Source organism: Mirounga angustirostris, unplaced genomic scaffold (assembly GCF_029215605.1).
Source record: "Mirounga angustirostris isolate CCGP_5_RB_7025 unplaced genomic scaffold, mMirAng1.0.hap1 SCAF_5, whole genome shotgun sequence".
NCBI lineage: Eukaryota > Metazoa > Chordata > Mammalia > Carnivora > Phocidae > Mirounga > Mirounga angustirostris.
The window spans coordinates 148,725,181-148,739,163 of record NW_026991713.1 but is presented as its reverse complement, the minus strand read 5'-3'; the positions used below and the strand labels follow the sequence as shown (position 1 = coordinate 148,739,163).

General features: G+C 50.3%; 1 protein-coding gene across 1 annotated transcript in view; it reads left to right on the top strand.

The window, feature by feature from the left end:
• Positions 1-13,983, top strand: part of LOC123844460 (uncharacterized) — a 171,511-nt gene that overhangs the window by 18,025 nt on the left and 139,503 nt on the right. Inside the window, exons 3-8 of the mRNA XM_064592561.1 lie at positions 3,403-3,456; positions 4,613-4,773; positions 9,533-9,603; positions 11,325-11,490; positions 11,576-11,710; positions 12,340-12,520. Coding sequence (XP_064448631.1) covers positions 3,403-3,456; positions 4,613-4,773; positions 9,533-9,603; positions 11,325-11,490; positions 11,576-11,710; positions 12,340-12,520 — 768 coding nt within the window. The remainder of the gene's footprint in view (positions 1-3,402; positions 3,457-4,612; positions 4,774-9,532; positions 9,604-11,324; positions 11,491-11,575; positions 11,711-12,339; positions 12,521-13,983) is intronic.

Sequence of the window (13,983 nt, the reverse complement as noted above, 5' to 3'; positions counted from 1 at the left end):
CTGGGCCAGCAACTCATCCACCTGGGACAGTATTTTAGCAGCTAGATGCCTGTTCACCTGTTCCTCTGCCTCCCTTGGTTTGGCCTTTCATGGGGAAAAGGAGAGCGAGCTTACGGGTGGATCCCTCATTTCTTGCTCCTGTCTTCCACCAACATCCTCTGAAACCCGAGACCAGATCTGTAACCCCGAGCGATGAAATGCTGACCTTGGACTCTTGAGCCCGTGTGCGGGGATGCTTAGCTGTCTGCCGGGGTATATGAGGTGGTGAGCTTGAAGATACTAAGTAGCTCTCTGATGCAGGGTAACTGGGTGAAATGAGCTTTTATGTGTTGTCTGTTTACTGCAGAAGGGTCTAGGGCAGCTCTATCCAATAAAACAGAATGGGGGCCAATGTGTAATTTGAAAGTTTCTAGCAGCCATGTTTAAAAAATGTTAAAAAGGAACGGGTGACATTAATTTTAAGAATATATTTTACTGGACCCAGTATAGCCAAAATCTCATTAGAAAATGTAATCAATGTAAAAAAGTATTAATGAGATTTATTTTCCGTTCTCTGAGATCCAGTGTGTATTTTATACTGGGAGTGTATTTCAATTTTTTTAAGATTTTATTTTTAAGTCATCTCTACACCCAATGTGGGGCTCGAACTTACAACCCCGAGAGCAGGAATCGTGCACGCTACCAAGTGAGCCAGCCAGGTGCCCCCATATTCCAGTTTGGATACTAAATTTTCATTGCAAATACTTAATGTGTGTTTCGATTTCCTAAGATTTAGAGTTGAAAAAGGAATTTTGTATACTAAGTTGTTCTAAACGTACTTAAATTTTCCAGTGGCTGACTTTAGTATCGGTTTTTAATTTAAAATTAAATGAATAACAAAAAAATTATGTTAACAAATTACAAAATGAAAAGCTCCTCCATAACACCAGCCACATTTCAGATGCCCGATAGCCACACGTGGCTGGCATCTGTCTATTGCCCTGGATGGTGCAGGTCAGATTACAGCTGTTTTCGTTTTTTGGGTTTTTTGGCTACATTTTTAGCACTTATTTGCCTGGTGCACAGTAAGTACTCAGTAAATCTGTGCTGGATAAATGAATCAACAGGGACCAGAACTGACATCTGAGAAAGCTGAAATGAGTCCTGATTTCATTTCTAGGCTGTAGAGATAACCTCAATTTCAGTCCCTTTCAGATCTCTCCCTAGAAATGAATAGGATCCTATGGGAAGATTTCTTACCTCCCAAGACTCCGTGTCCCCCCCCCTCCTTTGTTGATCTTTTGAGTATGATTATTGAATCATTTTGAAACTTATTTTTAATTTAAATATTTTTTTTAAGTGCTTGAGAAGTGGAAGGGAATAAGACTCAGTTTGAGCACTAATGTTCTTTGCACGCATCTCGTTTCTGGAGCTCATGGTGGATGGGGGCTTGTGGGCTCGGCTGCTTTGCAGAGTAGCTGGTGGGTAAAGCAGGTTGTTGGATGAGCAAGCAAGCAGAATGCTGGATCTGTGCCCAATCTGGAGTTTAATTATTATGCATAAATTAATGATTATACATAAACAGGTTTAATTTGGTGCCCAGAGTACATATTGTCAAAGAGTTGGAGGAAAATTGGGAGGGAAAATCCATTGAGTTAAATGTCTTTGAAATGTAGTTTTATCCATCGATACTCTACTTGAATGCAAAGAGCATTTTGTTAGATGAGACACAACATTTGGGAGGTGGGAACATCCTACCATGTTCTTTTGTTGCAAAGGGTCTATACAAAATGGTGTAAAATGCACTTTCCCCTGTTTGGGGGAAGTGCTTTGTCTTTCAAGGGATTGAACAGGCTGGCGTGGGTAATGGTTAGCATTTGGGGCATAGTGGGGTGGTTTTGTTTTTTTTTTTAAGATTTTATTTATTTACTTGACAGAGAGAGACACAGCAAGAGAGGGAACACAAGCAGGGGGAGTGGGAGAGGAAGAAGGAGGCTTCCTGCCAAGCAGGGAGCCTGATTCGGGGCTCGATCCCAGGACCCTGGGATCCTGACCTGAGCCAAAGGCAGGTCGACTTAATGACTTAATGACTGAGCCACCCAGGCGCCCCTGGTGGGGTGGTTTTGAGGATAGAAATGGTATTACTGAAAAGCCGTTGTATGAAAATGGCTGCAGATGGATGGCTACCTGGCTGAGGCTGTCCCAGGAGGGCCAATGATGGCCAGAAATATGCAGGCAAGTGGCTGAAAGGAAGGATAAATGAGAATGACAGAAGGTGGAAGTGGGAAGGCCTCAGGCTGGGATGGGCAGAGGGAGAGCTGCTGGGGAGGGGGGCTGGGAGGTTCCCTGCAGAGGGACCTCAGTGGCCCAAGGTAGGGGCTAAGGAGGTCTAAGGAGGTCGGGAGCCCAGGCTGTTCATGCTGTGGTTGTCTTCTGCAGCTGAGAAGGTGGTGGGGGTGGGGATGAGGTGTCCTGAGACCCACCAGGGAGCAGCGCTAGGGTCCAGCATTCACTGCTGCAGCCCCTTGGTCTGGCTTTGTTGGTTCGTAGTGGTCAGGGAGGGCCCTACTGGGGCGAGACCTGAAGGAGCCGGGGGTGTGAAGAGCAGAAGGAAGAGTGTTCGGGCAGGAGGGAACAGCATGTGCAGAGGCCTTGAGCTGAAGAAGAGCCAGTGTGGCTGGAGGGTGAGGGCAGGATGAGATGTGGCCAGAGGGCAGAGTAAGGCCAGCTCTCGTGGTCAGGATGTCCTTATGAGTGCATGTGGCTCGGGAGTGGTGGGCAGGAGACTGAGGAGCTATTAAACCAGGAGTGATGGGATCAGGTTTAGGTTTTTAAGATGACTCTAGCTGTGGACGATGAATTGTGGACATGGGGGAATAGTTAGGAGGCTACTTCCATCATCTAGGCAAGAGAAGGTGCGGCTTTGTCTAGAGTGATGGCCAGGGAGATGGAGACACACAGGAGGGAGGGAGGAGAAGAGGGAGGCAGTTTGAAAAGATGGAGAGAGAGATGGGGGGGAGGGGAGGGGAGGGAAAGATGGAGAGATGGAGGGAGGGAGGGGAGGAGGGAGGGATGGAGAGATGGAGGGAGGGAGGGAGACCTGCATTTGTCGATGGAATTGGCAGAGCGTGCTGATGTACTGGATTTGGGGTGGCAATAAGGGAAAGGAGTAGAAGTACAGATGACTCCCAGGTCACCAGCTTAAGCAATCGGGACAGTGGTGTGGGCAAGCAAGATGGGGAAGATCAGGTTGGGTAAGGGCTGGGGAGGTCACTCCCAGCCCTATGGGAGACAGGAGAGCTGGCGTTCTCTCTTATCCCCTTGAACCCTTAACCGTCCCATTCACAAGTAGGTCAGTAGCCCATGGGTTGAGCCTCTCCTTCCTCTGGCCTTGCGCTCGTTCCATCTGATCTGTGATTTCAGAAATTCCAGATTCGCTGGTGAGACAGGCGGCCTCCTGCATGATGGCGTGCACAGGTGAGTAAGTCTCCCAGGAGACCTTATCACACCTCTGGTGACCAGGAGACAGGATGGGGTGGGGGTGGTTGTGGGAACAAGGCTGACCAGCTGCTGGGTGTGATTCAGGACAGCCTCGAAGGGCATATCCCCGTTCCCAGGGGAGGCCGGTTGGGTGGAGCGAGGCCAGTTCTGGAAAAGCCATCTGGTCATCAGCAGTTAGAGAAGCAAACAACACACCCAAGGTAAAGCGCCCATGGGCTTTGGCCTCATACCTTGTGGTCCCCAGGTGGAATAAACATCTGTGCTGGGTGATTCTATTTGCATTTTGAGGTGGAGTAGATGAAAGAACCTCAGGGCAAATTCTTTGGAGGGAGAGAAGCATCCTGGGAGTGAAAGGCGTGGCTCTGTTTGAGCACATGAACATGTTAATTCACTTGCAAGCCCCAGAGAAGGGTGGGGTGTCACAGTTTTGCAATCTGTCCCCTGGCCTAAATAGAGGGTTAGAAAAGTACAGAGCTGTCTGCTCCCTAAATCAGCCCTTTCCGCCACCTCAGTGCTCCTGAGTCCCGTCAGCTTGACAGTTCTGCCCCCATAAGGGATCAGGGCAACACCTTCCTCGCACACGCTATAGTCCTCAAGGTGAGGAGTCAGACTTCCAAGGTTGGCATCCCAGCTGTGTGACCTTGGGTGAGTTAGTTAACCTCTCTGGGCCTCCGTTTCTACCTCTGTAAAATGGGGAAACTAAGAGCACCCACCTCAAAGTTGGGTAAGAGGCCTAAATGGGTTCACGTAAGTGTAGATCATTAGTTCTGAACCAGGATGATGGTACCTCTCAGGGATATTTTGCGATGTCTAGAGATAGTTTTGGTTATGGCAACTGGGTGTCCCATCAAGTGGGTAGAGGCCAAAGATGACATATAAAGCTCTTAGAAGGGGGCCTTAGCATCTGAGAACACCGGTTTACTAAGCACTAACTATTAATATTGTAATTTTCTTCTTGACCCTCATAGGAGTGTGTAGCCCCCCAGCCTTCCCCTGCACCAGGAGCAGGCAGCTCATGGCCCAGATAGAGGGAGGGAGGTGGGAACAGGATGTCCAAATAGTCTCCATGCAGTTGGGTCCCAGAGGGTGATGGGTTGTCAAGGTGACACTGTGCCCTCTGTCTGCTCTCCAGGGTCAGCTGATCCCCACCTCCCTGTGGGCACCAGATACACCTATCACTTTTCTACCAACACCAGTACTGGCCTGCAGGGAGACCCAGTGGAAGGAAGTGGCCTTGGCCTCCAAGGCTTGGCCATCGTTGATGTGCTTGGCCCGTGCCAGATGGCCTTATGGGTGAGTGTCTTTGGGTAACAGAGAGGTCACAGTGATGCTGGGGAAGGCCCAGGGGAAGCCACAGACTCCCAGCTTTGCAATAAAGAGGAGATTTCTGAGGAATCTCAAAAATCAACAAGTCAGGACTCCAGGGGGTGACATGGGCACATGTCATTTTGGTTATAGGAGGTGCCCAGTGGGGGAATAGCAGTGTTTAAAAAAAAAAGAGTAAGGGTATTCCTTGGAACAAGTAGAGCCATGGGATGGGGACAAGCTGTGTCTTTGGTAGGAAAGAGGGTCAAAGCTCGGGAACCTGCAGGTCCCAGGAGTGAACAAAGCCAAACCAAGTCAAGAGCCTTGTAGACAAATGAACACACTGGAGTGGATATCCAAGGCCTGGATGGGGCCCCCAGGCCTGCCCTGGGCAACTTTATATTGGACACTGGGCCTTGCTGTGCCTGGGTCCATGGCTCGGGTTAAAGGCAAATGGTAAGGCGGCGTGGGGTGGTATTTATTCTGGGTTCAGTTGAGGCAGAATTATGAGCTATACTTGGTGGTCATAGATTTCCTTTTATCAAGATTTTCCCCAGAGTTCCCTTGTGTTCTTGCAAGTGGAAGTGCCTGCCTATTCTTTCCTATCTCCTTCCTGATGATTCTCCTCTGTTTCCTGGACAGACCCTTCCACCCTGCATAAATGGCCTCTTGGTTTCACTGGAGTCTTCCCTCATGCTTAAGAAGCATTTTTTTTTCTTTCAAAAGATTGTATTTATTTATTTGACAGAGAGAGACACAGCGAAAGAGGGAACACAAGCGGGGGAGTGGGAGAGGGAGAAGCAGATTTCCCGCGGAGCAGGGAGCCCGATGTGGGGCTCGATCCCAGGACCCCGGGATCATGACCTGAGCTGAAGGCAGACGCCCAACGACTGAGCCACCCAGGCGCCCCATTAAGAAGCATTTTTGAACTGGCTGGAGTGCTTGCTGACAAGAGTTTCTCAAAAAAAAAAAAAAATTTTTTTTTAATGTTTCATGTAGATCACAGGATGGGGTCTTTTACGGGGTGGCTCTGAGCTGCCTCCGAATTCTTTATTTTTTTAAAGATTTTATTTATGAGAGAGAGCAAGCAAGAGAGCACACAAGTGGGGAGGGGAGAGGGACAGACTCCCCTCTGAGCAGGGAGTCCGATGTGGGGCTGGATCCCAGGACCCTGAGATCATGAACTGAGCCGAAGGCAGACGCTTAACCGACTGAGCCACCCGGGCACCCCTGCCTCTGAATTCTTAAACCATCCAAAATGTCTGTTTGGCTCAGACCTGCCTCTTCGGTGGAGTCTTTGTCTGCTCATGTCCATCAAAATACCAACAGCATTTGTTTTTTTTTCTACAGGGCTAGTTTTTTTTTTTTTTTTTTAAGATTTTATTTATCAGAGAGAGAGACAGGCAGAGGGAGAAGCAGGCGCCCCGCCGAGCAAGGTGCCCAATGTGGGACTCGATCCCAGGACCCTGGGATCATGACCTGAACTGAAGGCAGACGCCCAACCGACTGAGCCACCCAGGCGTCCCTCTACAGGGCTAGTTTTCACAAAGCAAATGGTGTGTTGCAAACTGAATGAGTCAGTTGCTTTATTTTTAGCATTAAAAAAAAAAGTTGATGGAACCCTGGCTACTCAGTCGGTTGAGCGTCTGACTCTTGATTTCGGCTCAGGTCAGGATCTCAGGGTCGTGGGATGGAGCCTTTGTTGGGCTCCACACTGGACATGGAGGCTGCTTAAGATTCTCTCTCTCTTTCTGCACCTCCCCCTTCTGCACTCTCTAAGAAATAATAAAAAAAAAAGATAATGTCCAATGTTGTCAAGAATAGAAAAAACTGGGGCGCCTGGGTGGCTCAGTCGTTAAGCGTCTGCCTTCGGCTCAGGTCATGATCCCAGGGTCCTGGGATCGAGCCCCGCATCGGGCTCCCTGCTCTGCGGGAAGCCTGCTTCTCCCTCTCCCACTCCCCCTACTTGTGTTCCCTCTCTCGCTGTGTCTCTCTCTGTCAAATAAATAAATAAAAAAATCTAAAAAAAAAAAAAAAAAGAATAGAAAAAACTGGCTTACATCAAAGATTTTTGGCAAAAACGGAAAGTTAAAGCCACTCAAGAGGCAATCAGTTAAAGTGTGAAAATAAGTTTTCAGAAAAATGAATTTTCACAAACAGAACATGTGTGTGTACTCACCACCAGATCATGAGATGAAACGCCCCCCCCCCCCCAACCTCCCCCATTCTCCCTTCTGGTCACTTTTCCAAAGGCCCCCTGAGTTCTAATACCATGGATGAGTTTTGCCTGCCTTTGGACTTTTCCCTGATGGCATTAGGCAGGATATTCTTTCTCTTGCGTGTCTGGCTTCTCTTTATTCTTTTTTTAAAGATATTTATTTATTTGAGAGAGAGAGTGAGAGAGAATTAGCAGTAGGGAGGGGAAGAGGGAGAGGGACAAGCAGACTCTCCGCTGAGGAGTGAGCCTGACACAGGGCTCGATCCCAGGACCCCGAGATCATGACCTGAGCCAAAGGTAAACGCTTAACTGACTGAGCCACCCAGGCGCCCATAATTTTTTTTTTAATTGTGGTAAAATATATATCATAAGGTTTACTATTTAATTAAATTAATTTTTTTAAGTAGGCTCCATGCCCAGCATGGAGCCCAATGCAGGGCTTGAACTCACAACCCGGAGATCAAGACCTGAGCTGAGATCAAGAGTCAGACACTTAACTGACTGAGCCACCCAGGCGCCCCTACTATTTTATTAACTATTTTAATAACTATTTTAAGTGTATAATTCAGTGGCAACAAATGCATTTACAATGTTACATAAATGTGTACATATGTACAAATTACATACACAATTACGACTATTGTCTCCAGATGATTGTTCATCATCCCAAACAGAAGTGCTTTCCCCCTTACACAATAACACCCCTTCCCTCCTCCCCACCAGCCCCCTGGATCTCTATTCTACTTCCTGCCTCTAGGAATTTGCTAGTGAGGTACTCCAAGAAGTGGATTCACTTATCACAGTCAATATGTAAACTTTTTTTTTTTTTTTTTTTTGACAGAGAGAGACACGGCGAGAGAGGGAACACAAGCAGGGGGAGTGGGAGAGGGAGAAGCAGGCTCCCCACAGAGCAAGAAGCCTGATGCAGGACTAAATCCCAGGACCCTGGGATCATGACCTGAGCTGAAGGCAGTCACTTAACCGACTGAGCCACCCAGGTGCCCAATATGTAAACTTCTGTGCCTGGGTTCTTTCACTTAGTATAATGTTCTCAAGGTTTATCCACATCATAGCATCTATCAGATCTTCATTTTTAAAAAATATATTTGTTTAAAGATTTACTTATTTATTTTAGAGGGGGGAGGGGCAGAGGGAAAGTGGGCGAGAGAGAGAGAAGTAGACTCCCTGCTGATCGGGGAGTCCGTTGTGGGGCTCAGTCTCACAACCCTGAGATCATGACCTGAGCTGAAATCGAGTCAGATGCTTCACCAACTGAGTCACCCAGGTGCCCCCTCTTTAACCATTTTTAAGTAATTTTAAGTTAAGTATTTTTAAGTTCAGTGGGTTTGCAAAACTATCTTCCATGACTCTATGGACAATTTAGAGCATATGGAATGCAGTTATAATGGGTGGCATTTCAAGCAAGTGGTCAGTCAATAAGTGTTTATCATTTCCGTGGCTGAGGGATCCACTGTCCCGGACAGCCTTTTGGTGCCAAGGGGGACTGGATTTCACCCCGACATTTCAAGCCTGGGTGACTGGGGAGATGACAGACCTTCTGCTGGGGGAGCGGGGCTGGTTTTCAGGAGAGCGAGGAAATAGGTTTTAGACAAGGTGAGTGAAGATGAGCCACTTTGAAAAAGTGAAATCCAAGGGCAGGGAAACCGTTCTGTATGGTACATAATGGTGGATACGTGTCACGGTACGTGTGTGCAAACCCATAGAGTGCACACCACCAAGAGTGACCGCTGGTGTAAACTATGGGCTTCGGGTGATGACGATGTGTTTGTGCGGGTTCACTGATTGTAACAAATTGTGCCATGCTGCTGGGGATGTTGGAAATGGGGGAGGATGTGGGATGTGGGTATGAATATATATGAGGTATGTGGGAAATCGCTGTACATTCTTCTCAATATTGCTATCAATCTAAAACTGCTCTAGGAAGAGTCTGTTCTTTTAAAAGTGGTATCGGTCGTGTTAGGGAGGCAGTTTTTAGGGGTGGTCTTATTTTTCATCTTTAGGGAGTCCATCTTCTTTGGCAATAAGTACGCATGCGCGCGCACACACATGCGCGCACACATGCACGCGCACAAACACATGCACACGTATGCATGCATACGCCCACGGTGCTTTTGGGACATCCAAGTGTTTTATTCATGGTGGGCAAAGTCTTTTTTTTGTTTGTTTGTTTGCTTTGCAATCCTAACCTATTTTTACTGGATAGCTGTATGAATCTTTTACCCAAACTTCCAGGGCCTTTTGGGCAAAATGAGAAACTAGTGAGAACTTTCTGAACATTTATCAGCGAGCGGTAGGTCCTGGTTGCTTTAACTATTTACCCCTTGGAGATATTTGGCATCCACCACCTAGAAATAGAACCTTCTGCTCAAGGGAAGGATCTTTCTGCCTGCCTCCCACATGGGGCCAAGTATCATGCTGGGCCCCAGAACTGCTTTGTGTGGGGGGTACTGGTGAGGTTCTGGGGTACCCCAGGAGAGGTCACTGACTCACGGGTGCTTTCTGCTTCAGCTCCAAGATTTCCAGGTGACATCTATCCTGGGGTCCAAGGTGGCAGTTCTGAAGGACTCGGAGAACTTGAGGTAAGACACTAGGCCTTGCTCCTCATGGGACCAGACATGCGAGTCCCGTACCCTCCTCCCCACAGCTGCCAGGTGCTGGATGCACCAAGTTAGATTGGAAGAATGACCCCCCCCAACCCCGCCTTAGGTTTTGACCTTGTAGGTACCCAGACCAGATCACTGATGAGGACTGATGTAGGATCCTTGAGCAACTCTGAGTAGCCTCGGGTGGCCTTCCCTTACCTGGTGGACGGAACTCACCTCCTATTTCCCTGCCCATCACTCCCAGCATGTCTAGATTTTATGTTTGCCAAGCACTCTCCGGGCATTTTCCTTGAGTGCATTCTGGAAGACACTGGGTGTATTCCGTTAAAGCCCACCCCTCTCTTCCCTGTCTCTGCTGAGATGGGGGTTTTCTTAGAGACCCATGGCCTTTCCTGTCCCAAGCTAAGCCTCCCTTTGTGACCTGGCCAAGCCTGGAATTCTCTCTCCGGCTTGTTTCCCAGGACTCCCTGACAGTGGCCTCCGTGGCCTCAAAGCTCAGTCCACCCGCCAGACTGAAGACAAGCCCATCTCTGCAGATTCCTCTTCCTTTTTTATTGCAAATTCATTTGTTTAAAAAAATAAAGCCTTTGTGCTGGGGTGCAGGGATGGGGGATGCTGCCGAGGGGCAGATGGATCCCCCTGAAAGGCTTAGGGTGGTCTCCTCCACGGGAGCAGTGTGGGCTATTGTCCTTGGGCTCCTCATCAGAAATGCTAAGTCAGAGGGCTGGGGGTTGTCAGATCCTTGAGGCCAGACTGACATTTGCTATTCTGGAAGGGGCGGGCACCATTAGCATTTCTCTAGGGCCAGGCCTGAGACCCAGGGGGTCTCCAGTTGGAGCTGGAGAAGGGGCAGTGACCTCCCGGGGAGGTACAAGTAGGGACACTTCTGTCCCTCAAAATTCTGCCCTGCTGGCTCACTGCTCAAGTTTGGCTCTGTTCTGTCCCCACACACAACTGTGGGGACTTCACCACCCATCACCTCCCCCCTCTCATCCCCTCACCTGGCAGATGCAGGACACAGGCTCCTTTCGGCCAGATGAGGGGTGGCCGGATGAGCATTGGGCCGAATTCTGGTCCCAGCTCCTCCCTAACTTGCTGTATGATCCCCCCGAGTAGCTCCCCCTCTCTGGGCCTCTTTTCCTCATCTGCACAGTGATGGAGTCTCAAGTCCTGGGGTTGGGGGGCAGTTTGAGACCCATGACACTGGAGCCCACCTGCCTGGGTTCGAATCCCAGCTGCTGTCCCGAACAAGTCACATTCTGGTCCTGAGCTTCCATTTCCTCCTCTGTAATGTGGGTGTGGGGGTGTGGGTGTGTGTGTGGGGGGGGGGGGGGATGCTAGGTACCTCCCCGGTGGGCTGGGAAAATGAGAATCTTTGGAGTTCAGAAAGGTCTTGGAAGTGCAGTTTTCTATTATCTGAGGCTGGGCACACACAGGTACTTTTGGGGCAAGTGTTAATAAGTCCGCGGGCAGCTTTGAGCAAAGAGTTGGCTGCCCCTTGTGTTTGATTCAGAAGTTGCTGGGGAACCCAGCTGAAGAGGGAAGCAAGGCTATTTGGGAAGATGCGGGGGGTTGGGGGGGCTTCCTTGGCGGGCCGACCTAGAGCAGGAGGAGCAGGGATACCATGGCCCCCACAGTGAAGAGGTGGCCTGGTGCCTTGGAGGGCCTCTGCCTGACTCCCGCCTGCCTGTCCCCAGCGCTGCCCTGGGCCGCCACCCGCTGCGCTTCATCCTGCAGGCAGGGCGCGTGGCCCGCCTGTGTCCCCGCCGCGCAGAGCCTCGCTGGGCGCTGAACGTGAAGCGCGCGGTGCTGAGCCTCCTGCAGGGGCGCCCGGATGCCCACGGCCCCCAGACCCTCGAAGAGGTGAGGCCGGGGGGAGCCTGGAGGGGGTGGGGGCAGGGGGCTGACAGGGGGCTGACATGGGGCTGATGGGGTCCCGCCCGCCCAGGTGGACGTCCTGGGCAGGTGTCCCACCACGTACCAGCCACATGGTGCGGGGCTGCGCAAGACCAAGGACCTGGCCCGTTGCTCCCTGCGCAGAGTGCGCTCCTCCCTGCGCTCCCAGGCCCTGCCCTGGGAGGAGGTAAGTGCCCCCAGGTCCTCCCGTCCGCTCCCCCAGTCCCATCTTCCTTCCCCTCCTCCCTCTTCAACTGCTCCCTGTCCCGTCTACACCATCAGTCCCTTTCTCTCTGCTTCCCTCCAAACTCCTCTGCTCCCACCCCTCCTCCATCTCTCCTCCCCCTTCGTCCTCCCTTCTCCCTTCCCCACAGCTCCTCTCTGCTGCCTGGCCCCCCACTTCTTCTCCTCCCCTCCTGTCCACAGCTCCCTGCAGAGAACGTGTTTTGTAAATAGCACCTTTCTGGGGAAGGATAAGAGGTGATCCTCGGTGCCCGTAACTACTATTAGACAAAGTCTTGATATCTGGCATCCCATGCAGCTACCTCTGCTGTTTTTCATTTTCCAACTGAGGTTTCATGACCTGTTCCTGGGACTTTCTTGCTTCCCTTGTGCTCGCCCTGCCCCCGTCATCCTTTGCTTGGGCTGTGGGTACTACAACCCAGGTTGGGGGGAGGGTACTGAGGTCCCGTGTTGAAGCCCCCAGTGCTTCCCACCGCACTCCCTCCAGCCCTCCAGGGGCCCCATCAGCTAGGTTCCTTCACAGCCTGGGCCTCCCCTGAGCCCCTGCCTCTCCCCGCCCCTGTGGTCCAGCAGGCTGGCCTGGCCTCCCACCTGACCTGCTTCCAGAGTTTCCAGGCTGGCGTGCTGAGTGTGGCCTCTTGCACGGAGCTGGACACCGTGCGGCCCCTCTCTGAGAAGGCAAGTGGGGTGCAGATGCAGACGCTTTCCTCGCTCACCCTGCTGCGTGAGATGTCCCTGGATCCGGCCGTCACAGGTGACCAAGCGTGGATATGAGGACCCTCAGAGGAGCCTTGAGACCTCCTTTGGTGGGGGGCTTAAGCAGGCCTAGGCTCTATCCCTCTGTCCCTGGCTGTCTTGAACCGTTTCTGAAAATGGCTATCATCAGGAGAGTCAGTCTCTTTCTCTAGAAGTTTCTGCTGGCTCAGCTGGCTCAGGCTTGGTCTTGACCTTCTCCCAGGGTGTTTTCAGTGGAGATAGAATCTTGTGGTTCCCTGCTTTTGTGAGAGAATTCTACCTTCCATCTGATGACCTGACCATTTTGGGGGGCAAGCTGACTCAGCTTTCCTGGTTTTCTGGAAAGTCTCTGCCAACACATGAAATTCCCTGGAGCTTGACTCTCTCCTCCAATTTTGCATGGAAAGAAAGAAGCAAGGCATGCATCTGAGGGAAAAAGATGATTTTTCATGATTGAAAACTGTTTCTCTGCATAATAAAAATGCTTCTTACTGCTAACACTTGGGAAGGATTTACTTGGGCCAGGAGCTGTGCTGAGTGTTTTATGTGGATTATTTAATTTGGTTTTTATTATGAGCCCATTAGGAAGGTACTGTTATTGGTTACATTTTCAAATAAGGAACTGTGCCTCCAAGGGATAAGAGGACTTGTCTGAAGTCACATGGCTAGAGAGGGGCAGAGCCAAGACTCGAGCCCCCAGCTCTGTTCTGTAGCCCTGGCTGGGAGCCCTGTGCTTCTGAGCCCAGGCTCACTGCTCCACCTTTGGGAGAACCTGGCAGGTGGGACCAGAGCCCTGCGGCTTCCCAGCATCCTCTCTGGCTCTATGGAACACTGGCTGAGATCCCAGCCTGACCTGCCTCCTGAGCTCTCCCTCAGGCACCTTGCTAGCCGTGACGGGGCATCTAGTTGTGTCTAGTTGGATCTTCACTAAGATACAAGTGGTTTTGGTTTTTTTTAAAGATTTTTTAAAATTTATTTCTTAAAGCTTTTATTTATTTATTTGACAGACAGAGAGGGAACACAAGCAGGGGGAGTGGGAGAGGGAGAAGCAGGCTCCCCACTGAGCAAGGACCCCGATGTGGGGCTCAATCCCAGGACCTCGGGATCATCACCTGAGCCAAAGGCAGATGCTTAGCTGACTGAGCCACCCAGGCGCCCCTAAAGATTTATTTATTTTGAGAAAGAGACAGAGAGTGTGTGAGCAGGGGGGAGGGGAAGAGGGAGAGAGAGGGAATCTCAAGCAGATTCCATGCTGAGCACAGAGCCCCACGTGAGGCTCGATCTCATCACCCTGAGATCATGACCTGAGCCGAAACCAAGAGTTGGACGCTCAACCGACTGAGATACCCAGGCGCCCCGTACATGGTTTTATTTTTATTTTTAAATTAAAAAAATTTTAATTTGTGTGCTGTACTGTTAGTCCATTTAAAGTGAACAATTCGATGGCTTCTAGTATAGTCACAGAGTCATACACCTACCATG